A 27,621-nucleotide genomic window follows, 5' to 3' on the forward strand; every position below is an offset into this window, starting at 1 on the left:
GGCCGCCATGTTGAGTGTGGCTGAAAGACTGGCAGGCGAAGCCCCGCCCCGGCTCCTCCCTCCCGGGTGAAGAGTGAGCCTGGGTTAAGAAACTGGAGCCACCGGGTTACCGCCGCTATGGCCTCTGGGTTGGTTACTCTCGGCATCGACCTGGGCACCACGTCCGTGAAGGTGGCCCTGTTGGAGGCCGCGCCGGGCCACCCGTCCGGGTTCGTGGTACTGGCGAGCTGCGCGCGGGCTTCGCGGGCGGAGGCCGAGAGCGAGGCGGCCGGGCCCCAGGTGAGGCAGCGCCTTGGAGCCGCCGCCTCCGAGAGGCTCCTGACACCCCACTTCTTCAGGAAGGCCTTCCTGGAAGCCCCCTCCCTCAAAGAAGTCTCCCTGACCTCTCCAGCCTGGCTGACATCCGCCTGACTTGTCTGGGCCTCGCTGTCTGCAGCAGCTCTGCAGTCCTGTCCCAGGAGCTTTCCCACCTGTTGGCAACTACCTCCCCACTCTCTGGCAATCTCTGGGGGCCCTGCTTATGGCGCTGGATCTGTGCTTTCTGTCCTCCACTTTCTGACCTGCGAGGAGTCGCTTTCCTGTGTATATGGAATACCCACGGGCGTCCCAGTTTCTCTGGCTGCTCTCTGCTCCTCACCTCTGTCCCGTGCCCTCAAGGTCAGGAATCAGTTTATTGCCTAGGGCAGAGTCTAGGTTGTCCTTTGGAAATCAGACCTACATTTGTAAAAGCAAATGTGAATTTAAATACTCAAAAACACTTATCAGCAATAGTCTCCCAGCTCCCAAAGACTGAGACACCTGGAGAAAAGAATTCAGAGCAGTTAGACACTGAAAGACGAGTCTATTAAAATGTTTGTTTTAAAAGGATTAGCTTGATACCTATAAACTACAGCTAATGGCTTGTGGGAGTTACTCGGTAGAAACAGGATAATGGGCTCTGTTGGGATATATAGGTGGGTTAAGAAACTGGATCAAAAAAAAAAAAAAAAGAAACTGGATCAGTCAGTCCTTAGAACTGGATCCTGTTCAAACTGGCCACAGTGGCACTTGCTTGTAATCCTCAGGGGGCCAGCCTCAGAAATTTGGCCAGACCTTGTTTAAAAATAAAAATAAAAAAGACTTGGGGGTGATGTTCAGTGGTAGAGCACTTGCCTAGCAGGCATAAGGCCCTGAGTTCAATCCCCAGCACTATAAAAACAAACAACAACAAACACCCACAAATAGATAATATCCCTCACCCCCCAAAAAAAACCCAAAACAAACCAAACTGGATCTTGTCCATTTCCTGAAAAAGTTAGCTTTATGTCTAGTCAATTGACAGTAGAAATTACTATCAAGGAGCTTTTCTGTCTAACCTCTGACTTTTTTTCCGTGCCTCAGCTTGTTCTCTGAATTGAAATAAGTGACCTCTTCGGTGCCTTCCAGCCAGAAACCTCAATTTTCTGAGCCAAGCCCCATCCCCAAGAGCTTTGTTTTTCATAAGCTCTTGCTTGCCGCATTTCAGAGGGTAAAGGATTTCAGGAGCACTTTGTGTTTTTATAGGGGCTTTCAAAACTAGCTTGGTTGGGGTAGCAGAGTGTTTTAGAATGATCATTTTACTTCATGGACTACGAAATAGAGGCAAAGTTGGCTCTGATCCTGTGGGAGTGGACAGTGAAGTTGGGATTGCAGGAAAGGGGTTCAGGGGTGCCATTTCCTCTTGAAATAGGGCCACTTGTTAAAAACCTTTCCCTTTTCCCACAGCATTCAGCAGGCTGTTCTCTGCATACAGGCAAACCCAGCAGGTTGTACCTGTTCAGTGAGGCACTTGGGGGAGGGGTCCATAGTAGCACCCTCCATACATCCTCCACATATGAGCTGTGCTCTGAGAAAAACTGCATTGCTGGGATTTTGTCTACAGCAGGTTTTTCAACCATGGCATGTGGACATTTTGGGCTGAATAATTCTTTGTTTTGAGAACAGTCCTATGTATTTAGAATGTTTAGTAGCATTCTGGTCTCAACTCTCTAGATGCTAGTAGCACTTCCCCCCTCCCATTGCGACAACCAAAAATGTCTTCCCATTGCCAGTTGTCCCCAGGGAACCAAAATCACCCCTGAGTGAGAACCACCAATCTATAGCAACATCTGATGGCTGTATTTTTTTTTTTTGTGTGTGGGTACATTTTTCTTTCAGTACTGGGAATTTAAACCAGGGGTGGCCTACCACTGAGCTATACACACATCTCCTTTTTTTTGGGTACCAGGGATTGAACTCAGAGGCACTCGACCACTGAGCCACCCTAGCCCTATTTTGTATTTTATTAGAGACAGGGTCTCACTGAATTGGTTAGCAAGCCTCGTTAAATTGCTCAGGTTGGTTTTGAACTTGCGATCATCCTGCTTCCACCTCCCACCACACCTGGGCTTACAGGTGTGTGCCACCACACCCGGCCCTACCCCCGTCCCTTTTTATTTTTTATTTTGAGACAGGGCCTTGCTAGGTTGCCCAGGCTGACCTCAAACTTGCAATCCTGCCTCAGCCTCCAGAGTTGCTAGGATTGCAGGCACGTGCCACTGCCTGGCATGTCTGTACTGTTTTACTCATCACTAAGTACTGTGTATAACAAGGTCAAACTTGGCAGCTATGTGGTGAAGATCAGGATTTTAGGTATTAACAATTTAAAACACAAGTATTATTATTATTACTACTACTACTACTACTACTACTACTACTACTACTTGAAATTGAACCCAGGGGCTCTCTACCACTGAAATACAACCTCTATCCTGGGATGATATACCATCTGATGGCCATGTGGGGACTCTTTAAAGGAAAACGGATGAAATTAATTTTAATTACATAATTACAACCCCTTTTGTTTTTCATTTTGAGATAGTTGCTAAGTTGCTGAGAGTCTCCATAAATTGTTGAGGCTGGCCTTGAACTTGTGATCCTCCTTCCTTAGCCTTCCTAGTGGCTAAGATCACAGGTGTGTGCCACCACACCCAGTCAAAATACAGAGATTCTGGCTGGGGCTGTAGCTCAGCGGCATGTGTGCCTAGCATGTGTGAGGCAATGGGTTCAATCCTCAGCACCACATAAAAATAAACGAATAAAATAAAGGCATTCTGTCCATCTACAACTACAAAAAATTTTTTAAAATTTATTTATTTTTCCTCTGGACTTCAGGCTCTTCAGAAGGGGTGTGTGTGTCTGAATAAGTTTCTAAGTCCTTGCATTTATCTGGGCATGGTGGCTCATGTCTAATCCCAGCCACGGAGGATTGTTAAATTCTGTGAGACCCTGTCTCACAAAAAGAAAAAAAAAACAAAAACAAAAACAAAAATTAAAAGGGCTGAGGGTGTAGCTCAGTGTTAGAGTGTCCTTCTCAGTGTTAAGAGTGTCCTTGGATTAGATTAAATTCCCAGTATAGAAAAAAAAAAGTTTTAGGATTTAATGTGGACGTGGACAGATTGATATTCTGAACCAAGAAATGGGGGCAAAGGCTTTTCCATTATACTTTGGGTGTGTCCATTGTCTATCCAAGGGCTACCCCCAGAGCACACTCACCCCTAAAACTGGAACTGCAGAACACTGTCTCCTTGTGTTGATCCCATCCAGCCTGTTTCCCTCCTCCACTGTTTCCACCCTCACAACTCACCCACCCTGGACCCATTTTAAACAGTGGCTTCTCTATCTTGGGATGATGTACCATCTGATGGCCATGTGGGGACTCTTTAAACCAGCACTGCCTAATAGAAATGTGAGTCACAAATGTTAGCCATGTTGGGTAATTTTCAGTTCTTGAGTAGTCTGGTTAAAAGAGATAAAAGGAAAACCGATGAAATTAATTTTAATTACATATTTTATGTAACTAATGTGTGTAATATATTTGACGTGTAATAATCAATAGAAATTTATTAATGAGATATCATGCATTCTTTTCTTCACGATGACTCTGCAATTTAGTGTGTATTTTATACCTATAACAGATCTCAATTCAGACAAACCACATGTGGCTAATGGCTGCCCTCTTGAACAGTGTAGGACTAAACAAATGTCTCTTTCCTGCTCCTTCCTTCCTCTTCCCCCTTTGCTCTTTTGCTTCCTCATTGGGGATCATGCAGAGCCATGGTCCTCCTCTGTGTCCCACTGTCTTTCACTTCTCTGCCAGTTTGCCTGTTGTCCCTTCCATATACAAAGGATCCTTGTTAGGATCTGGGGCTGTGCCTCAGGAAAATGCTTTGTGTTCCCTCTCTACTCCTTCCCCCATCCTACTCCTCCTTGACTTCCTTCTTTGTTCTTTGTTCATCTTTATTAGGGGCCAAAAACTGCCCCTGACCAAGGTCAGCAGGTTTGTTCCAAGGAGGGGAAGGCTGCACTCCCTGGAGGGACCTGAGGGGCTTAAGGTCTTTGGATGCTTTTCCAAAATCATAGACTTTTTCAGCTGCCCAAAGAACTGATATTTATTGAAAGCTGAGTCACATTTCTCTTCCCTTTCTCTGAACTTTCCATGGATCCTTCCAGTTGTTAAATATAAGTTAATTTTGTGACTTGAGGTAATTTTTGTGTGCCAGAAACAGTTTATTTTTAGTGAGATAAAAATATTCAATTTATAAAATTTGGAACACTATTTCTTAAATTTTTAAATTTAGCTTGTAAAGATTATTCCACTAATAACATTTAAAAATGTATCAGTTCTTTTTATAAGTAACATTAAAAAAAAAAAAAAAAAGAAAACGAAGAAACAACAACAACAAAAAAGTCTAACCTTTCGCTTTACTCTGTTTTTCAATACTGAGGATTGAATCCAGAGCCTCACGCATGCTAGGCAAGTGCTCTACCCACTGAACTGCACCCCAGCCCTTTATTTTATTTTATTTTGGGAGGTGGGTGAGTACTGGGGATTGAACTCAGGGAAACTCAACCCCTGAGCCATATCCCCAGTTCTATTTTGTATTTTATTTAGAGACAGGGCATCACTGAGTTGCTTAGTGACTCGCCATTGCTGAGGCTAGCTTTGAACTTGTGATCCTCCTGCCTCAGCCTTCGGAGCTGCTGGGATTACAGACATGCACCACCACACCTGGCTCCTTTATTTTATTTTTATTTTTGAACATTTTAAACATGTATATAATTTTTTTTTTTTTGTGTGGTGTTGGGGGTCAAACCCAGGGCTAGACAAGCTTGTACATGCTAGACAAGTGCTTTACCACTGAGCTACATCCCCAGCCCCCTTAGATGTTTTAAATTGCAGTCATATACTTGGTCTCTTTTCTTGTTGAGGGACTGCTTTTGTTGAACAATTCAAACTCAGAAACTGGACTGGGGTGGAGCTCAGTGGTAGAGCATGAACAAATCAGAAATTGCAAAATCAAAGGACTTTATTTGGGGTGACAGGAATTGCAGTTCAGGAGACACAGCTCTGAATCAGTGTTCCAATGGGCAGACAGTGCAAAGAAGAAAAAAATTCCTTTTTAGGGAATTTCTATTGAAATTGAAGAACAAGTGCTGTATGACAGGGGCTAGGTGCCTGGTAGAAGATAAAGAAAAGAATGATTATGTTTTAGTAAAAAGGTCCACGTAATAAGAGTTCAATTCCTCTCAGTATACATCTTGACTCTCTGGACACAATGTAATTAATTATCTGTTATAGAATCTATAGTACAAGGGGGAAGGTGACCAACTTGTCATTCTAGGCAGGAGGTGTTTTTTTTTTTTTTCAATTTTTAGTTGTTGATGGACCTTTATTTAATTTATTTATTTCTATGTGGTGCTGAGAGTCGAATTCAGTGCCTCACACATGCTAGGCAAGCACTCTACCACTGATAGGCAGGAGTTTAAATTGAACATTAAGTCCTGTTTCCAAAGGCCTCTTGTCTGGCTTTGGAAATCTCCTTCAATGTTACTTTCTTTCTTTTTCAATGTTGTTTTCATTATGATTTTTCTTTTTATTTTCACAAGTTGTCTGTCTTAAATATTTTCAGAATATCTAAGTTATTCTTATAAATTGAATAAATTAGATATATACCTAAGTGAACTTTAATGTTCTTATATGTTTCAAATCCTTTTATAAGTAGTGAGATTTGAATTTATAATCACAAATCTAGATCAGTTACTTGATTGCACATTTTAAATTGTAATTATGAAGGCCAGATTCCTTTAAAAATATAAATTTACTTAAATGCTAAGTACACCAAGATTCTTAAGCACAAATATTAATAATCCTTGAATTTACATTCCTCTTGCCTCAGTGGTAGAGCATGAATGATTCAGAAGTTGCAAAAGCAAAGAGTAGCTGGGATTACATGCGTGCCACCATACTGGGTGGTATGATTCTTTTAAACATGCATATACATTTAATTTTTCCTCTTTCTACTTTGAAATTTACTTATTCACCAAGAAAACAATGATGTTACTTGGGTTACTTCCCCAAGTGAATGTGTTGTTGAGATTTAGAGAGTTCTTTTTCTTTTCTTTTTCCCCTGGTACTGGGGATTGAACCCAGGGGTACTTTACCACTGGCTACGTCAAAGGCTATTTTTATTTTTTATTTTGAAACACGGTTTCACTAAGTTGCCCAGGCTGGCCTCAAATTTAAGACGCTACTGCTTTAGCCTCCCAAGTTGCTGGGATTACAGATGTGTGCCATCATAGCCAGCAAAATTTATTGAGTTCTGAACCTGATTTTAAGGCCTTCTTGTTTCCTTTTGATCAAATTAGATCATTTTTTGTTCAGTATGCCCCCAAATGCCATATCTAGGGGTATCGTTCTCTGAACCCCAACTAGGAAAGATGCTGTCAAGAAAGGCCCAAGGCACTAAAAGCACTTTAACATGAGCCCTAGTATTCTAGACATCTCCTAGAATGGGATGTGACCTTGGGGTCACAGTCTGACAGGGACTTAATAATTCAAAGGAATGAAGTGGTCACAGTGACTAGATTTCTTAGGTTTGCATCCCCTCATTGCCTACTTTGGAATAGGCCATGATGGCTATAATGATGTCTGTAATTCCAACCGTTTGGATATAATGCTGGATTGGAGTTGGCCTTTCTTTAGCTTTAAGATGTCAAAATGTGTTTCCCCATATGACTCTGAAGACCCAATCTGAACTTGCCCAAACCCTGATTCAAGATGTATAAAATTTAGGCAGGATGTGGGGAGGATCATTGAAGCCCAGAAGTTTAGGGCCAGTCTGGACAACACAGTGAGATCCCATCTCAAAAACAAAACAAAACCCCCCCAAACCAACCAACCAACCAACCAACCAGACAAACAAGAGGACTGCTAAGGAGTAAGAACTGCCTCCCATCCCTACCTGAAATCTCATCTATCCCAGAAAAGAAGACTGAGGACTAAACAGACCTCACTAGAAAATGTCTGTCCCTTGGACTCATTCAAATTCCAAAGAGAATCACTTTACAAGCTCAATTTTGTCTGCCTCCTAATTATCATTTAAGAATTCTCAAAGTTGTCTGCATTTCCCATTCTCTCCTCTCCTATAGGAAAAGGGTACACAAGCTTCTGAATCATGGTGGGCTCATGGGTACTTTCACTCCTATCATTTTCCTCCACGCTGAGATTTTTCTCTTTTGCATATTAACATATCCATATGCATTTTCTTCGATTTACTCTGGAATGGAGGGGAAAGGAAGAGAAATTTCCCTTAGCTCCTACACCTGCCAGGCTCCTCCCTGCTGCATCCTCCAGCCCACCCCATATGCCTTGTAAAGAAGACCCTTCTGTGATTTTCCCTATTGATGGCATGAAGGAGTGCTTTTCTTAGCTCAGACTGACCCATGGTGAAGAGCAGAGCCTGAGCCATATGGTAAACCTCATTTGCAACAGCGTCTCATATGTGAAGCCAGAGTGTGGTTTCTTGCCAGCTGCAGTCCTAACCTCCCACCCCCAGCCTTCACCCAGGGCTGCTCAGCATGTCTTGGAAGTGACCCCAGTGGAATGAGCAGGGCAGCCATCCTCCAGGAAATCCTTTAGGCCTGCCCGCCTCCCCCTGACCTTTTGTCTGTCCCTGACCTGTCCTGTTCTGTTTACAGGGGCGGGAGCAGGATGTGAGTAGAATCATTCAAGCCCTAAATGAATGCCTTGCTGCCCTTCCCGAGCAGCAGCTTCGGAAAGTTAGGGCCATCGGAGTGTCAGGACAGATGCATGGCGTCGTATTTTGGAAAACAGGCCAAGGTATGCTGGGCTCAGGGGATGATCTCTTGCTGCTGATAGTCACTTACCAAATGAGAAAAGTGCTATGAAGTCCTCTTTGAGCAGCATCAGGTTATTCTGCTATGGGAATAGTTTATTGCTTCTCAAAACGGAATAGCACATAATATTCCTTGTCTTTCGTGTACATTTTGTTTGGTTCAAATGTATAATGAAGTGAACTGTCCACTTGCATGTCATTTGCACGTTATCTATCCATGAACAGACAGGGAGAAAAGAATGAGTCTCCTGTGATTCTTTTGTAGGTTTCAGCAGAGTGGATTTTCTGCAGCTCTCTCTCTCTCTCTCTCTCTTTTTTTTTTTTAAAGAGGGAGTGAGAGAGAGGGAATTTTAATATTTATTTTTTTAGTTTTTGGCAGACAAAACATCTTTGTTTGTATGTGGTGCTGAGGATCGAACCCAGGCCGCATGCATGCCAGGCGAGCGCGCTACCACTTCAGCCACATCCCCAGCCCCTCTCTCTCTATTTGTGTTGGTGTCTCAGAACATTAGTGCTAACAACCAAGAGATTACCTGTTACTGTGTGAGATGTCAAGACACAGAGGAAACTCTTTAGAATTGGGGCATAGATTTTGTTCTTTACATAACCACAGATGTTGATGATTTCTAAAAAAAAAAAAAAAATTCTAGGGAGTATTCTTTTTAAGGGCTCAGTTGCAAAGTTTTATTCAGTGTATCATCTGATATAGGTCTGCCAAAATGCAGAGGAGGCTGACCTGTTTGGTTCCTGGGGGAAACTAAGCCAGTAAAGCAACAAGAAGCACTTCACGTGTCAGATACTGGGCTAAGGACCTTATCTGCATGATCTCATCGATCTTTCCCACAACCTTATGATGGAACGTGACTGTCCCCATTGTGTAGATGAGGAGTTGAAGTTCAGAGAGGCTGGAATAATGTGCTCAGAGTCATATGGCCGCAAGCAGTGACTCCATTTTGTGCATGCAGGTCTGTCTGTCTTCAGGCACTGAGCTTTTAAAGGCCTTTAGGAGGAGCAAAGCTCCAGGAGGACATGATGACTCAGTAAAGGGAGGGATTTCTCAACAGAATGTCCCAGGAAGGATTAGACTTCTACAGAAAGTCATGACCTCCCTGTTATGCTAGGCATTCAATTGTTTTAAAAACAATTTATATAATATACAATAGGGAGAATAGTATGATGAACCAACACATACCTATCATCTGGTTTCAACAAAATCAGCATTTGAGTCCAGGTGTTGTTTTGTTTCTGACTCTTCAGGCAGAAAAGGGTGGCTGTGGACTGAGTGAGTGGTTGGTGACTTGCCTGTCAGTGACTGGGGTCTAGTGACATCCTTTGATAACTGCCCAGGATAGGGAGGGGAACTGTAGAAGCCAACATAATCTCTCTCTCTTCCCCTTCCTAGTGTGCCTGATGTCAGGCTCTTTGAAACTATGGGAGCCACTTGGCTCCAAGCTGTGGCAGAAGCAGAAGGCCGATTAGGGCATTGGAGCCGACCTCTCCGAGGGAGTCTAGGTTGTAAAAGCTTTTTAAACTCCTTAATTTTGCATTAATGAGAATAAATGTCCTTTTAATACTAAAACCCTTCCCAAAGAAGAGAGCAGAGATGTAATGATTGTGGTCTGGTCGCACATCTTCCTTTCTGCCCGTCTCCTAGATTTTGTACCAACCACACAAACCATCCATCGGCCACATTGTTGGAAAGAACTCTTAATATTTCATTGAGCCAGCCCAGCATCTCCTTGTTTTGCTGCTGGTTTCTGGGAAGGAGGAAAGACATTGTTTGGTGGTGATGATTCCTGCTTAGTGGGACTGAGTGAAATTGTACTTGGGATCAAGTTGTTCCCGTTCAGTGGCAGCCTTAATTAAGTTTGGTTTCAGTATCCACAACATACAAGGCCCTGTGCTGGGCCCTGAGGGAGATATAGAAATGAGCAGATGAAACCTCTACCTTCTAGAACATAGCCAGCACAGTTGGGCACCAGTAACTTGAGCAGAGAGCTAAGTGCTTCCACGAGGGCATAGGCCAGCAAGTTGGAGGGGAGGGAGTGATGAATATCTTCTTGAGAGTCCTGTGGTTACGCCTGTTTTCAGATTCCATTTTCAGGCTCAGTAAAAGCAGGAGAACAACAGGGATCATAAAGCAAAACTAAAAGGCGAGCATCAGACTGGAGGAAATATTTGCCAATATAGAGGAGATGAAGGACAGATATCAGTATAAATAAAGAAACAATAACAAAGAGAGGACAAATGGGCTAAGGATCCCAACAGGCAATTCCTAGAAGAGGAAATATGATGGCTGATAAACATATGAGGAGATGCTCCATGTCATTAATAAATTAGGGAAGTGCAGATGAGAACAACAATGAGAAGTCATTTCCACCTATTGGATGGTGAAAAATAAAAAAATTTGGAAACATCAAAAGTTGTGAAAATGGGGCTGGGGTTGTAGCTCAGTGGTAGAATGCCTGCCTCACATACATGAGGCACTGGGTTCGATCCTCAGCACCACATAAAAATAAATAAATAAATATTGTATCCCCCCCCCCAAAAAAATTGTGAAAATGGTTAGAAGACTGGTTCTTTTTTTTTTTTTTTTTTTAGGTTCTAGGGATTGAACCCTGGGGTGCTGTACTACTGAGCTACACCCCCAGTCCTTTTATTTATTATTAATTTCTTGACACAGGGTCTATCTAAGTTGCCAAGGAGGCTGGCCTTGAATTTGTGATCCTCTTGTGTCAGCCTCTGGAGTTGCTGGGATTACAGGCCTGAGCCACTGTGCCTAGTGAAAAACTAATTCTTTTAAAAATCCTGATGTAGGATAAATTAGGAGAGCTATTTTGGAGGAACTATTAAAATAAGGGAACAGCTATAACTCAGGAATTCTACTATTTGGAACCTGTCCAGGAATAGTTCTGGAACACATATGTCCTCGAGGAAGCACCCTCATGGTCCTTCACTGCATCCTCCTTTACACCATAGTGAAAATGTGACATTTACCTGGGGGACAAATTAAATAAATGCCGGTAGGCCCATACATATGCAGTAGTTAAAAAGAGGAAAATACACTCAAGCCATATTGACAAAGAACTCAAGAACATGTTGTGGACAACAATAAGTATGGTATTTATTTATCACTTTTGCCATTAAAAACTTTAAAAAAAGAGCTGCAGATGTAGCTCAGTGGCAGAGCACTTGCTTGGCACGTGCCAAGCCCTGGGTTTAATCCCCACTACTTCAAAAACAAACAAAAACTTAAAAATGTATCAATTCTATTCAAGGAAAAAAAAGAAGAAAAGAAATATAGAAAGAAAATGAGATCTCCATTATGTCAAATTCTAGAATAGACTATCTAAATTTGGGCAAATTTTGAAAACATTGTGTTTCATTTTCTTATGTGTATTTTCTTCATTGTTTATTTGGGGAAAATTATGATCCTGTCTTATAAAGTTATCATGTAGATTAAATGAATTAATATTTTGAGTGCTTTGAACATTGTCTGGTACTCTATTTATTTTATGATAGTTTGAAAAAAATTAAAAATGGGATCAAAAGAGTTTTGGAAGCAAATAGAGAGAGAGAAAAAAAAAAAAAAAACACTGTAAACATCCAGCTTTAGGGCTGGGATAAGAATCCCAGGTTTAAAAAAAGAATCCCAGGTTTACATTTAGGTAGAAATGCAGCTGTGGGGTAGATTATTCTCAGGAGGACCCCTTCCCTGTTTCCATCCCCACCCTATTCCCCTGCTTCCAGGTGAAAGTTAATATGATACCAAGAAGATGTTGCAGGTACAAGATCCTGTAACATGCCTCCCTGCTGTGCTGGGTATTGGCCAGGAATGTTAACCAGAGATTGCTTGACAAGGTCCTTTACCCTCCTTGTTCCATTCAACTGCAACAAGTATCCCTTGCTATTCTTAAAGACTTACACCCTTAATCCATTCACGTTCTCCTTCCCCCAATGTTACCTCAGAGAGGACTTCCCTGACCACCCCTAACAATCATCACTATCTCTCCCCTCACCCTGCTGCATATTTTTCATAGAAAGTAAAAGTACCTGGCACTGTACATTTGCTTATTTATATTCTGTCTCCAGCCCTGGCATATAAGCTTTGTGAAGACAAAGCTTTGTGAAGACTTTTCCTTGTTATATTTTCAGACCCTAGAACCAGCACCTAATATACATTAGATACTCAATAACTATATCATACAGTCAGGCACATAAGCATGAATGAATGAATGGATGTTGCATGACCTGGATCTAAGTGGGGAGGGGCAGGTAAGTTTCTTTGTTTCTTGGTGAGTGAATTTACAGGAAAATATAACAGCCTTGGTTTCCAAATCTGGGATCTGAGATCAGACAGCCAGAAAATAGCTTTCTGTGACATCTGACCTGCTAGACTCATGGCAGGCTCCATTTTTCAGTGGTAGCCAGATTCCTACCTCCATCTAATAGATTTGGGGTGTCCTCAATTGCTGTTAACTTTTCTGGACTGGCACCTTATGCCAGTGTTCTGCAGCAGTGGTTGTATTCATATTACATGGTGGCATGGGAAACATTCCATATTTGAGAAGAAAGACAAAAGTTATATAAAGGAACAACAGGGTTTAAAAGTTGTATGCCACCTTACCCAGTTGGGCTGGAAACAGTTTTAGATGAAATATTTATTTAAATAAGAGCAGAGAAAATTCCAGAAGATGTTTCAGAATATAAATGAAGTAAAGTTGGTGTTGTTAGTCAACTTTCTGCCACTGTGATAAAATACCTGAGAAAATCAACTTAGGGGGCTGGGGATGTGGCTCAAGCGGTAGCGCGCTTGCCTGGTATGCGTGCGGCCCAGGTTCGATCCTCAGCACCACATACAAACAAAGATGTTGTGTCCGCTGAAAACTAAAAAATAAATATTAAAATTCTCTCTCTCTAAAAAAAAAAAAAAAGAAAATCAACTTAGAGGAGGAAAAGTTTATTTTGGCTCAGGGTTTTAGTCCATGGCCATTTGGTCCCATTGCTGTGGGCCTGTGGTAAGGCTGAACATCATGGTAGGGAGCATGTGGCAGAGGGCAGTGCTCACCTCATTGCAGCTATAAGTGTGTCAGGGGGCAGGGTCTGGGGACAAAAATGTGTACTTTAAAGGCATACCTCCAGTGACCAACCCCTTCCAACAAGGCCCCGCCTCCTAATGTTTTTACCACCTCCCAATAGCACAGTCAGCTGGAGACCAAGCCTTTTGGGGGATAGTCCAGATGCAAAGTATAATAGATGGTCAGATTTCTTAGTGGAATTTGATGTTTAAAAATTAATTAGCTCAGGACTGGGGATGTAGCTCAGTGGTGGAGCATGTGTTTAGCACATGTGAGACTCTAGATTTCATCTCCAGTACCCCCTGCCCCAAATCAATTAGCTAAGATCAAAGGATAATCATTCAGAATCAAGACTAGGTAATATCATCATGCTGAGAGTTGGAAAGACTGTGGAGACCAGGGGACTTGGGAGTATACCAAACAACTTTTGGGGTGTGGGGAGATACATAATATCAACTTAAAGATTAAGGAAAAGAAACAGAAGTGAGACAAATGGAGGGAGTAACATCATTTGCTTAAGGCTACAGAGCCATGATATCAGGGCCATGGGTGAGCCAGGCACTGCCACAGGGTGCAAGTGCCTGTACCCTAAGCTCACCAGCTGAGACGTCTCAAGGACATGCTGCTGCCCACTTGGGTTCTCTTTTCTGTATTTTGGTCATCTTGTTTGTTCCAGGCTGTGTCTGGACAGAGGGAGAGGCTGCTCCTGTGTTCAAGCCCAGAGCTGTGAGCTACCTGGTCACATGGCAGGATGGCCGGTGTAGCAGTGAGTTCCTGGCTTCTCTGCCCCAGCCAGAGTCCCACCTCAGTGTGGCCACAGGGTTTGGCTGTGCAACCATCTTCTGGCTTTTGAAAAATAGGTAAGACAACTCTTCTTTGAATCAGTGGTGGATTTCTAGGGGGGATGACAGTGGCGGATTTCTAGGGGGATGACAGGAGGCCGAACCTCCTGCTGATTAGCATCTCTCCACCTGATAGACTGTGCTTTGGTGAGTGTGGCCTGGCATACTGTGCCGTCACAGATCTGGATCTGATCCAGAATGGCTCATTTTGCAGAGGGCTCACTATTGGTTATCCAGTTCTAATCAAGAGAGGGAGAGGAGGGGACAGAGAGGGCAAATGATTTGCCAAGTTGAGTTCACAGTAGGGTCAGGGCTTCAGGTCCTGAAATAAAGCAGGACCATGTCCTGCTTTCCTAGGCATAGCAGTTACCCAAGTTCCCCAAGTCCTCCCCCTTAGGGCTGACTTGGGTGGTTTTGCTTGGAGCAGCTGGGAGGTCCTAACCCCAGGGCTCCAGCTAAACATGAGCCACAGCACATAGAGTTGTGGCTATGCCTCGACTATACCAAATCCAGTTTCTAATGTCCATAGCTAGGTGCAGCACATGTTTCTGCATCCATGTTAGACCCAGTTGAATTGTTTTTGGTGTGAAAACAGCCCAGACTTCCTGAAGTCCTACGATGCAGCTGGCACCATCCAAGACTACGTGGTTGCCATGCTGTGTGGCTTGCCAAGACCCCTGATGTCTGATCAGAATGCTGCTAGCTGGGGATATTTCAACACCCAGGGCCAAAGCTGGAACTTGGAGATGTGAGTATAACCTCAAAGGCTGGCTCCAGGCTGAAGGGAACCTCCTGAGTGAGAACTTCTTTGGAGTTTTCTACCTGGAATTTCCATTGTTTGATACATTTTAAAATAAGATTAAGAATGGGAGGTAGTCTGGAGGGATGCATTTTAAGTTATTTTTCAACAATCATTTACCTTTTCAGGTACAGAAGTCCGGTGCCTATAGGTTTACTTCCTTCAGGGCCCAAATTCTGAGCTCTGAAATAAAAGCAAAAAGTACCTGGTAGTTCAGGTAAAGAACTTTCTAGCATGTTTTATAAAATTTTGGCAGCCCTATATTCACTAACCTGAGTGATGGATGCATTTGACATTTAAGAGGCTGGTGGGTTTGACTTTGGTCTGGACTGTGCTAACCAACGCTAACTTTGTGTTGAAACTGTGGTCTCCTCCCTTTGTGGAGGGTTTGTGTTCTCCTCAAACACAGGGGGCCAGAATGCTATAAAATCTGGCTCTGATTGCATCCTTTTTGATGGCTGTGATTTAAACTGGTTGTTTTCTTCTTCTCTGGAAGGTGCATTCCAAGCTTTTGTTCCCTATTTACAAAAACCAAGTTCATGGTTTCAAAAAAAGCTCAAGAGGAAGTCTGTGATGATACTGGCTTCCATTCTTCCTTCTCCTATGTGTGACCTATAGCATGTTCCCTTGATAAGTCTCCTGGAAACAACAAAAAGCAGAAAGCTGAGAGCCAGGTAAATACAGGTGTCCACTTCTGTTTTGCAGACTGAGGGTCTCGGGCTTTCCTGTCCACATGCTCCCCAACATTGCTGAGCCAGGCAGTGTGGCAGGAAGAACTTCCCACTCCTGGTTTGAAATCCCAAAGGGGACGCAGGTGGGTGTGGCCATGGGTGATTTACAGGCCTCTGTCTACTCCTGCATGGGCCAAAGGACAGATGCTGGTAAGTTTTCTTTTTGTTTTCTTAAACTTACACAGGTGCTTCCCAAACACCTGCTCTGAGCAAGGGCCTGAGGGATGCCTATAACTTACCATCCTTATTATCCTAGGGGATCCTGTTGTTCTGTAAAGATGAAAAATACCCTCATCTTTGCAGGTGAATCCCTCTGCTCAGGAAGCTTATAGGCCAGCAGGCAAGTTCTATCCCTGTGCTTACCTTTTGTGGCCTGGTGAGGGAAGTGGCTCTCTCTAATTGGCTACTTTCTATGCACTATATGGCCAAGAAATAGATGATAAGTTTGGGGCTGTGGCTCAATGGTAGAGCATGTGCTTAGCATGAGAAAGGCCTTGGGTTTGATCTCTAGTAAAACACACACATACATATATATATACACACACACACACACACACACAGAGAGAGAGAGAGAGAGAGAGAGAGAATAGATAAGTAGAATAGGATTGTTGTTATTATGAGTTTGTCAGTGAAAGTTGTGTCAGATCTGATTAGAGGTGCACAATCTTTTCTGAATTTGGGTTAAGAGAAACACAGTGAGGTGGAGGTAGTAGTCAGGACAGGGGTTAGCAAGCTGAAAAGGGTCAGAGAGTAAATGTTTCCTCTGTGTAGACAACATAATCTCTTAACCTTGCCATTGGGGTTCAGAGAAGCCACACAGCATGAATGGGCACAGTTGTGTTCCAAGTAACATATTGGAACATACAAACACTGAGATGTGACTTTCATAGAATTTTTATGTATCATGAGATATTCTGCATTTGATTTCTTTTCAAGCATTTTAAAAATATGAGAACATGCTAGCAGGATGGTAAAATAGTGTGGCCCTTTTGGAGAGCAGTCTGGTAGTTTCTCATGTGAAACATGGAGCCACCATATGACCCAGCAAAGCTGGCTGGGGTTCCCACAGTCCCCTCTTTGTGTTCAATTAATTTCCTTGAAATGCTGACAGCAAACTTATATTTGCTGGTTTATTATAAAAGATAACACAAAAGATATCACAGATGGAGAGATGTATAGGGTGAGGCACGGAGGAAGGGACATGCAGGTTCCATGCCCTTTTTTGGTGTGCCACCCTCTAGGAACCTCCAAGTGTTCAGTCCTGGAAGCTCTTTGAACCTGACCTTTTTTCCCCCTCCCTAGAGAATAAATGTGTATCTAATGCTAGAGACTAGGTGGGGAAACCCAGCAAGATCCATCTTTTCAGATTCTTCTTTGTCTCTCTGTGCATCATTCCTTGCTCCCAGGTTTGGGCAGGACTGTTTCTGAAATGAAAGTCTTATGATCTATTGTGAGACACAGTAGTAGGTCAGGGAAATGTGGAAAATACAGAGTTTTTATCACTCACCCTGGGGATGAAAAACTCTTTAATTCTAGTTTCTATGGCCTATTATTGAAGGGAGTTATGAGCCAAGAGCTGTGGATGAAAACCCCCAAATGTATATCATAACATCACAATTGTACAATTGTGAATAAACCCACTGAATTTTATACCTTTTGAAAGGATGGATTTGTTGTTATTTTTTGGTACTGGGAATTGAACCCAGAAGCACTTTACCACTGAGCCACATTCCCAGCCCTTTTGATTTTTTTGTTTTGGGATAGGGTCTCACTAAGTTACTTAGGGCTTCACTAAGTTTCTGAGATTAGCCTCTAACTGTGATCCTCCTGCCTCAGCCTCCTGAGTTGCTGGGATTATAGGCATGCACTAACATGTTTGGTTGAGGTTGGGGATTTAAAAATATTTTTTTTATTTTGGTATTGGAGTTTGAACCCAGGAGTGCCTTATCACTGACCTACATCCCTAGGCCTTTTATTTTTTTTTTTTTTTAAGAGAGAGTGAGAGAGTGAGAGAGAGAGAGAGAATTTTTTAATATTTATTTTTTAGTTCTCGGCGGACACAACATCTTTGTTTGTATGTGGTGCTGAGGATCGAACCCGGGCCGCACGCATGCCAGGCGAGCGTGCTACCGCTTGAGCCACATCCCTAGCCCTCAATTTTTTTTTTTTTTAAATTTCAACTCTGAGATAGTTGCTTGAGGGTCTTGCTAAGTTGCCCAGGTTGGTCTGGAACTTGTGTCTTCCTGAGTTGTGGGGATTTTAGGCTTGTGCCACTTCACTTCACTTTGGAGATATATTTCAGTGGTGGAACACATGATTAGCTTCTACATGTAGTCCCCAGCACTGATTCCCCCCCCAAAACCCCCCAAAATAAAAAAAAAAATTAAACAGTGTGGGTTTTACAGTAAATCTGTGTGATTTACATATCTACAAAGCTATTATTTAAAAAATGGAAAAGCCATTTTTAGTTGCTGGGCCATACAAAAACAGGTGGTTGTCTGGTCATGGCCTGTGGGCTATAATTTGCCTATCCCCTGGTTTAGGGTATCACCTGGGCCTGCCCGAATGGGGTGGTAGCTGAGATTACAGGTGTGCACCACTGCACCCGGCTAGATGCAGACATTTTGAGGCAAGGTATTCTGATGTACTTATTACCAATATAGCCAGCACATGGAAAAAGGACAAGATTAGCTGACGGGGAGACTGTCCCTTTTGTTTGTACATACATGTGATAAACTCTTTTCAGATAAAAAAGTTCAAAACCACCTTTTTACTTCAAAATTTTCAGCAACATCAAAGCCCCAGGAAAACATGCTAAGTTTATCTTGTGACTTTTTTTTTTTTTTAAACCAGTATATACCATCTTTGCCTTATATTCCTTCCTCTCAAAACAAGAATCCCAGTGAGCTCATACAGGCTCTGGAGTTCAGATCTTCTACTTCCTCTTGTGTGAATTTGGACAGTGAGTTTCTTCCCTGAGCATTTGTTATTATCCAAAATGAGGATGACAGTCATTACCTTTCTCATAGGGCAATTGTGGCCTTGGGATGGTGCCTGTAAAGAGCCTGGCTCTTTTTTTTTTTTAATTTTTTTTTATTTTTTTATGTTAGGCGGTACTCTCTTCACAGGGCAGTCCCCTATGCCCATGTGCTTTCTAAGTGGTGGGAGGCTAGTCCAATGGGAAGAAGGTTAGGATTAGACCCATATTAGTCTGTTTTCTGTTGCTACAATTGACTCTCAGATTGGGAAATTTAGAAAGAATAAAGGTTTAGCTGGACATGGTGGCGAATGCATGTAATCCCAGCTATTCCGGAGGCTGAAGCAGGAGATTCTGAAGCTCAAGGCCAACCTGATCAGTGTAGCAAGATCCTGTCTCAAAATGTAGCTCAGTGATAGAACGTTCCTGGGTGGTTCAATTCCTAGTACCAAAAAAAAAAAAAAAGAAAAGGTTTCTTCAATTCATGGTTCTGGAGGCTGGGAGGTCCAAATTGAGGAGCTGCATTTGGAGGGGTCCTTCTTCCTGGGTCATGGCATGGTGGAGGTATCACATGGAGAGATAGAACAAATTAGCCATAGTGAGATCTTCTTTTTTATAACAAAGTCATTTCTTCCATAACCCACGAATGGATCAGTCCATTTATGAGAATGGAGCCCTCATTATCCAATCACATGGTAAAGCCCCTCCCTGGTCTCTTCTCTTAATATCTCACTATGGGGATTAAATTCTAGCCTATGTTATTGTGGGGACATTCAAACCCTAGCAAGGCCTCCTCTTCCCTGAGGTGGTTGGAGCCTCTGGTTCCAGCTTGCGGCTGCTGGCCTGTGCTCAGCTGTGACCTGTCTGTGGGCAGTGTTGCTTGGATCCTTTCACTATCCCCTTCCATGGGTAGAGGGCATGTTGCTTCTGGTTTAGAGTCATGGTAGGAGGCTCACTGTAGCGAAAAGTGAAGCTTATTAGCTTCCTGTGACTCCTTTTAAAAACCAGTATACCATTATCGCTTTTGACTCCCTGGTAGTGCTGACCTCAGTTAGTTTGGCCCCTAAGCATACTAGTTCTCAAAAGTCACACACTGTCACTTTGGCTTTATTTTACCTGTCAGAAGCGAGTCACTATGCCAGGTCCACACTTAGGGAGAGGGGAGTCAGCCTCTACCTCTTGAAGAGTATCTAAGAATTTGTGGATGTATTTTTAAAACCGCCACACTCTCCCTTTGTCCTCTTATGATTTGTGACCCCCGAGTTAACACAACAGACCTCAGCTTTGCTCTCTTTGGATCCCAGTTCTCAATATCAGCACTTCCGTGCAACTGGCGGCCTCCATGCCTTCAGGATTCCAGCCGGTGCAGATCCCAGACCCTGCGGCCCCAGTCGCCTACTTCCCATACTTCGACAGGACTTACCTGGGGGTAGCAGCATCGCTCAATGGGGGCAATGTGCTGGCCACATTTGTCCACATGCTGGTTCAGTGGATGGCAGATCTAGGTAAGGCGTGGCCCACACAGTGGTGTGTTCTCTGCTCATTTTTTTGTATGGCTGTGTCTTGGAGCTTAATGTGCTGTTTCAGCGTCTGGCTTCAGGTTCCAGACCTATCTAGGTTCCTGCATATTCCTTTCTGCCTTAGGGTCTCTGAACTTGCAGCCTCTTTCCCTCTCTTCTCTGAACAGCTGTTGCCTACTCTCTTCTTTGCAGCAGGTGGGAGGCACCTTTCCTCTTGCCTTGACTGTGGAGTATTATAACAGCTTTCCTAGCTTCTCCTGGCTCTGCTTTCTTCATTTTTCTGCCCCCAAATCTCTGAATATGTTGCATTTAAGGTTTTCCTTATAATGACTTCAGATAGTTGAACTGGAGTGATCAGACACACGAGCAAAAAGACTCCTGGTATTTGACAATGTAATAAAATCCTATTCTGGGCCCAGTGGTACATACCTCAGTGCTGCTGAGGCAGGAGGATTGCAAGTTCAGGGCTAGCCTCAGCCAATTAACAAGGCCCTATCTAAAAATAAATAAATAAATAAATAAATAAAATAAAAGGGCTAGGGATGTAACTCAGTGGTAAAGTTCTCCTGGGTTCAATTCCCAGCACCAGAAATAAAATAAAATAAATCTTCATAGTACTAGTGAGTAGTTCCTGTCTCTCTGGAAGGCTTCCTCGGGACTCTGAAGCCCTCTTACTCCCTTCTCTTACTCCTGAGGAGAATTCAACACGTCTTTCTCTGCTCTTAATGGACAATGACACGTGCAACTTCATTCTTCCACAAGAGGTCTGCTTTGCAAACACTTAAGGTAGATATAACATATCTGATAAGCCATCAAGATCTAGGGAAATAATGACCATCAGATGTAATGGTCACCTGGAGGAGTTCAAAATTAGTAGGAAACATCCAACATAGTAACAAAGCAAGGTCCAGGCAGCAGAGAGTGTATGGGAAGCTCCTCCTGGTTGTACAACATGCTACTGACTAACATTTGTGCCTTTGTTATTGGAATTCTTGGCCAAAGGCCTGACTTTGAGGTCCCAACAAACTGGGTCCAGCCACTTGCCCCAAATACCAAAAACAAAAGGTTATGGTGAAATGCAGGAAAAGAACTTACTCAATATGGCCACATATTGGGAAGGCAAAGATGGGATCCAGCATCCTAGCCCTGTCTGTGGAGTGTCAACAGGAGCTACAGAGGAAGAATTGGGGCAGGAGTGAGAGATATGCACAGTTAAGCAGTCTTGGTCAAACTGTGGTTTGGTCAATTATTCTCTCAGTTCTGCTTATGCCAGGTGGCTCTGGAGAAGTCCTTATCATCGGAGGGAGGACACTTTGCAGGGTGCAGGATATTTATCTGTAGGATCTGTGATCCTGGAAGGAGACAATTTAGTTACATTAGATTATTGCCCCTGCTGTTCTTGGACAGTGTAGGATAAGGAATGAAGACTTCTAGGTGCCACTCCTGGGCTGCAACAGGTAGCTACCAATCTTGTCTCAGTCTTGAAGGGGGACGAGGTAGGTTAGGTAAATTTAGGGCCAATAAACCTTATATTACTAGTTTTTAGATGAACACTCCTTCAATGATTAATATTCCTAGATGCAGAGCTGAGCAGGGACCTAAGATGAATACAAAATGAAGGCAGAGATGCCAAGCTTTATCCTGTTTTCAGTTACCTTTTGGGGCTCTGCAGGCCCAAGTAAAGAGAGCTTTTAGCAAAGACAGCCTTTCTAAGTCCTGGTTACACTTTCAGGATGGCCAGGGACATTAGGATCACAGGGGAAATTCTCCCTGCTTGGGCCCTCTTGAGTGATGCTTCATGGAAAGAACTCAGGAAAGGTTTTTCAAGTTGCAGAATCAGTCATGTAGTCATGCGAGCCAGCATCTAGATACTGGTGTAATTGGATTGGGTCTGTTAATTGTTCACTGAGTTGTGAGCAGGGGACTATTTTTCTTAGCCCTGAAAAGTACGCTGATTTTTTTCATTTATTTCTCTGTAAGATCCTTTTATATATTCATGTCTCTCATTTTTGATGAAACAGGAGTGCTTTCAATGTTAGTATTTTTATGTAATGTAGCCTTTTATGAAGTTTCTATAATTATGTAGCCAAACCTTGATCAAAGGCCTGGATCATGGCCTCTTTCCCAGGGAAGAAGACAACTCTGTGTATATTCTAACCTTCCCTTAATTTTTTTTCAAATTTTTGTTAAAGAAATACAATCACATGACTTAAAAAATCCCATAAAACTAAACTTGAGGCTTTTTATTTGAATTTCACCAGTTTTTTCCACTAATGTCCTTTTCTTGTTCCATGATCCAGTCTATATTGCATTTAATCATCTCCTTAGCCTCCCTGCCTTCTATTGGATTGGTTTGTTTTTTTCTTCCTTCTGCTCTTTTTTCATTCTATATCTGTTTTTTTAAAGAAGCTATAGCACACAATGGTTTATAGGGTGTGGAGAGATTGTTACTCTTATGGTGTTTTTTTTGGGGGGTAGGTGGGTACTGAGGATGGAACTTAGGGACACTCGACCACTGAGTCACACCCCCAGCCCTATTTTGTATTTTATTTAGATACAGGATCTCACTGAGTTGCTTAGCACCTCACCATTGCTGAGGCTGGCTTTGAACTCACGATCCTCCTGCCTCAGCTTCTTCAGCTGCTGGGATTACAATTTATATGTGGTCATATAAATTGGTACAATGCCTGAGGGTTACCTCTGAAAGAGGTGGTAATGTTTATGTATTTTTCTGTGAGATTCTTTTGCATATTACTGTTACTTTGATGAAACAGGCAGCACTTTGAAGGTTAATATTATGAAATTTCTACTATTATGTTCATTTCTTTTGATCCAGCAGTTCCCCTCCAAAGTTCTCATGCCTACAGTTTATGTACTTGCACATACCTACCAGGTTATTCACCAAAAACATGATTTAAAATTTTTTTTGTTTACTCAGTACTGAAGATTGAACCCAGGGCTTTGGGTATATAAGGCAAGAACTCTATCACTGACCCCATGAATATGATTTTTAAAAACCGAATAATATAAAAAGACTTATAGAGGAAAAATTGTCCCACTATTTCCACTGCAGCCCTGGACCTCACAAGTAGTCACCTTAAACTATTACAGATACTCTATTTTTTTTTTTTTTTTTGTAATGGGATACATCCACCGCCCTTTTCTCTTACTTTTTATTTTGAGATAGGGTCTTGCTAAGTTGTTGAGGGCCTCACCAACTTTCTGAGGCTGACCTTGAACTTGTGATCCTCCTACTTCTGCCTCCCATAATGATGGTTTTATAGGTGTGTACCACAAAACATGACCTCTATGTGCATTTGAGAAATTCCAGTCTTTGTTTTGGTTTGGGGACCAGATTTTTTCACTGGAACTGTGTGTGGCCTGGTAAGTTTTGGGGGAGTTTCCTGGTGCAGCCCACAGGCAGCAAACAGGACTGTGAAGCACTTGGCTAGGTGTCTCTGGAGCCATATACATGGGCCTATAACCTCTTGGGAAGAGTGGGACAGGATGAGGCCAGCAGAGTATGCAAAGCACCTGGAGGCCATGCCAGGGCCTGAATTTTGTGTACTTCTCAACTGTGGGCTGATAAGGCTTTTTGGGCATGAAGTTCTCCCAAGGGGGATAATTGAGCTGCAGTCACCATTGGGGTGCAGAAAGGTTCAAGGGTTTTTTGTTCTGGCCCTGATGTGCCTCTGCCTTCTGAAGTATCTTGAGCCTCCCAGGCTCCAGTTCTTATGGAAGAGGAACTAGTTCTTATTAGCACCTCCTTTTGCAGATTCCCAGGCCAGAGCTCCCTCTGCTCTACAGTCAGTTTTCATTCTGTTATCTGCTTGTCTCAAATAAGGGTCTTCATCTCTCATTCCTCATCTTTTTTTCTCCTCTGTTTTCTCATTAAGAAAAAAAAAAAAAATCTGGGGCTGGGGATGTAGCTCAGTGGTTGAATGGGTGCTTATCTTGCACCAAGGCCTGGATTCAATCCTTAGCACTGAAAAAAAAATTGATGATATTTTAGTGGAATTCTTAAAGGAGGAGGAAAGATACTTATATTCATTCTGCATCTTTAACTAGGATTCTTGGTGATCAGTTTTAATAGTTGCCTATGATATTGAAATCATTTCTAACTCCTGAGTGTGTGCAGTTGATTTTGTATATGTTAAATGTTCTGGTGATGTGAGTACATTGTGACTCTCCAGATTAGTGGTTCTCAGCATTAGCCTCACACTGAAAATAATTGTGGAATTTTAAAAGAATACTGACATTCTTATCTTATGCCTAGAAATGCTGACTTCTTTAGCTTGAGGTAGGGGTGAGGGGTGGGGGCATTTTCCATGATTCTGATACCTATGTCTGCTGATAAGCACCACTCGAGTAGATCTAGCAACACCTGCTTTCTCTGGAAGCTTTTAACAAATGCTCAATCTCAGGTCTACCCAGAGTGTGCTAAGTCAGAGCTGCATTCTATTCTAATAAGATCCCTAAGTGTTTGGAGAAAGGACCTATAAGTCTAGGCTGGTGGCTCTCCACCCTGGCTGCCTTTTAGAATTACTTGGGAGGTGTTTAAAAATTCCAGTGCTCAGGTTGTATCCCAGAGCAGTTACATCAGAATATCTGGAGATGAGGCCCACAGTGCTTTCAAAGCTTCTCAGGGGATTGCAATGGACCAAACTAGAAGAGAGCCCCAGTCTGCACAACTTTCTTCTTGTCAAAGCCAGGTTTGTTCATAATAGCTAAACTATGGAACCAACCTAGGTGTCCTTCAACAGATGAATGGATGAAGAAATTGTGATACACAATGGAATATTACTCAGCTTTAGAGAAGATTGAAATTATGGTATTTGCTGGTAAATGGATGGAACTGGAGAATATCATACAAGTGAAATAAACCAGTCCCAAAGAACCAAATGTTTTCTCTGATATGCAGATGCTAATTCACAATAAGGTGGGGCTAGGGAAGAATAGAGGTACTTTGATTAGACAGAGGGGAGCGAAGGGAGGGGAGGGGGTAAGAGGGTAGGAATGATAGTAGAATGAATCAGACATTATTACCCTATGTGCATATATGATTACATGATCAGTGTGATTCTACATCATGTACAACCAGAAGAATAAGAAGTTATACTCCATTTATGTATAATGTGTCAAAATGAATCATACTCTCATGTATAACTAATTAGAACAAGTTAAAAAACCCCTAAAAAATAAACAAACAAAAACCCCAATAGTAATAATAACAACAAAAACAAAGCTGGTTTGCATTCTCTGGTTTAATGGCAACTTAGAGATTTTGCAAAGTGATTCTTTTTCTTTGTGGTACTGGGACCTTGTGCTTGTTAGGTAACCTCTGTACTGCTGAGTTATAATGCAGCCCCCAAAGTGATCCTAAGATCAAAGCCCAGGGTGCCCTGGGCCTCAGGCACCCTGTACATATACTGAAGGTGGCCTAGATTGTGATCAGCCTGGGATCTTGGGATTGCTATGGTGTTGCTAATGGCTCCAAAGCCATCAATGGCTTTGATGGTACTTATTAATTAGTGTATGCATTTGGCCCTCTTGGGATCAAAGATTCCATAATTCTGTGATGGCTATGATGCTCAGGTTAGGGATAGGTCTCACAGCAACACTGAAAAGATATTTCCCTGAAGTCTGACTTCGGCTGCAGGGAGACAGCTGGCTGTAATCCAGGGCAGAGTCTAGCTAGCCAAACTGTGTGAGTCCCTGAACCCCAAAACTTCCAGCTGCAGTGAGAAGAACACCTGCAAGTAGACCTGTCCTATCCCCTGGGAACTTTTATATTTCATCCAGGGGCTGCATAAGCTCACACAGATCTTTCCTGTTTCTGGCAGGTCTGGAGGTTGAAGAATCCACTGTGTATTCACGCATGATCCAGGCAGCTGCACAGCAGAGAGACACCTGCCTAAACATCACCCCAACAGTGTTGGGGGAGAGGCACCTGCCAGACCAGCTGGCTTCAGTGACCAGAATCTCCTCCTCTGACCTCTCCCTGGGGCATGTGACCCGGGCCCTGTGCAGAGGCATTGTTCAGAACCTGCACTCCATGCTTCCAGTGCAGCAGCTCAAAGAGTGGGGCGTGGAGCGGGTGATGGGGAGTGGGAGTGCGCTGTCCAGGAACGAGGTGCTGAAGCAGGAGGTGCAGAGGGCCTTCCCTTTGCCAATGTCCTTTGGGCAGGACGTGGATGCAGCTGTTGGGGCAGCTCTGGTCATGCTACAGAGGAGCCTCCACCAGAAAGAGTCTTAATCAGCAGACCCTTTGGCTAAAGGACCATTGTGAATTTTACCTAATCAACATTACTATGTGATCTCTGGCTCATCCTTTTCCTGGACAATTATGTGGGCAGATTTTAAACTGTTTCATCTCAGGGCATCATCTTGACCAAGAATTTACCTTCAAGGGCATATTCTAGTAATGTGGCCAGGAGTCACCAGCAAGATCCCAAACTAGCACCTTCTGAAAGAGACCTACCTGAGAGTTGGTTGAAAATGTAAATGTGTATGTGTGAGGGGCGGGGCTCATCTGTGATCATCTGTAGAAAGAGAGAAAACACATGTGCCTTCAGACACCAAAATGTCTAGTGGTCATGGCTCCAACTAAACAAAGGAGACTGTTCTCATGTCCAGTTTTTGGATTGATTTTAGAGACACGAAGTCCAGATTTGAGTCAGATTTGCACTGTTGGAAAAGTCCTTTCCTCCTGGGTTGTATGATGTGACTGTAAGCCCCACCCCCAGTCTCACTGTCTGGATCAGACCCACTATGAAGCAGGTTGGCTGGGATGAAGATGCAGAGGCTTGAGCTTGTTTTCTTGCCATGCACACGCACTCCCAGGAAAGCCTACTACCCTGGAATTGCCCCGAATCCTCACAACAGAACTGGCTTGAAGATATATCACAGGAAAGAAGAAACAGATGGCATGACCAGCAAGGGGGATGGAAGCTTTGTGGCTAGCACTGTTCTGGCACATTGTCCCCAAGAAGCTGACAAGGCTCCAGCAAGACCCTTTCTCAGGATTGTGTCTATATAGCCACATGTTTTTGCTTTTGTCCAAGGGGAGTGGCAATTTTATTAGAGAGGACACTCTTATCCTGCTTGCCCCAATCCTTCTTTCCCTCGGTTTGGACCCTGCTGACCCATTGTATTCCTGACTCAGCAGAAAAGTTGGCCTTTTCTCAGGATCAAGTTGGCCTCCCTACAGAACATCTTAAGTCCTCCCATTATTGGAAGGGATGGCCTTGGAATGGCTTCTAGGAGTGGGCCATTGCATCGACTCCCAGACTCCCAAAGGATCCCAGTCTTAGGCAAGCCTGTCTCTGAGGCACCAGACAACCATGATTTTGGGAAGCAGTCATGTTGTCTCTTTGTAAATGTCATTTTACAAGTCATATGCTTGCCAGAAGCCCTTAGGTAAATTTGCCAGGTGATACTGTTGCATTTCAGATACTAAATAAAGCTTGTTCTTTCAGA

General features: G+C 43.1%; 1 protein-coding gene across 1 annotated transcript; it reads left to right on the top strand.

Moving 5' to 3' along the window:
- The first annotated feature begins 69 nt into the window (after nt 1-69).
- Shpk (sedoheptulokinase) lies at nt 70-27,621 on the top strand. The gene is made up of 7 exons (XM_027922686.3): nt 70-279; nt 8,038-8,179; nt 13,950-14,133; nt 14,711-14,863; nt 15,620-15,795; nt 19,927-20,127; nt 25,986-27,621. The coding sequence occupies exons 1-7, from the start codon at nt 118-120 to the stop codon at nt 26,396-26,398; spliced, it is 1,431 nt and encodes a 476-aa protein (XP_027778487.2). The 5' UTR covers nt 70-117; the 3' UTR covers nt 26,399-27,621.

Source organism: Marmota flaviventris, chromosome 17, assembly GCF_047511675.1.
Source record: "Marmota flaviventris isolate mMarFla1 chromosome 17, mMarFla1.hap1, whole genome shotgun sequence".
Taxonomy (NCBI): domain Eukaryota; kingdom Metazoa; phylum Chordata; class Mammalia; order Rodentia; family Sciuridae; genus Marmota; species Marmota flaviventris.

Coding starts and splice junctions, on each gene's coding strand:
- Shpk (XM_027922686.3), top strand. CDS start 118: ATGGCCTCTGGGTTGGTTACTCTCGGCATCGACCTGGGCACCACGTCC. Junction 14,134..14,710: donor TTCTGGCTTTTGAAAAATAG/GTAAGACAACTC, acceptor GTGTGAAAACAG/CCCAGACTTCCTGAAGTCCT. Junction 15,796..19,926: donor GGGCCAAAGGACAGATGCTG/GTAAGTTTTCTT, acceptor TTTGGATCCCAG/TTCTCAATATCAGCACTTCC.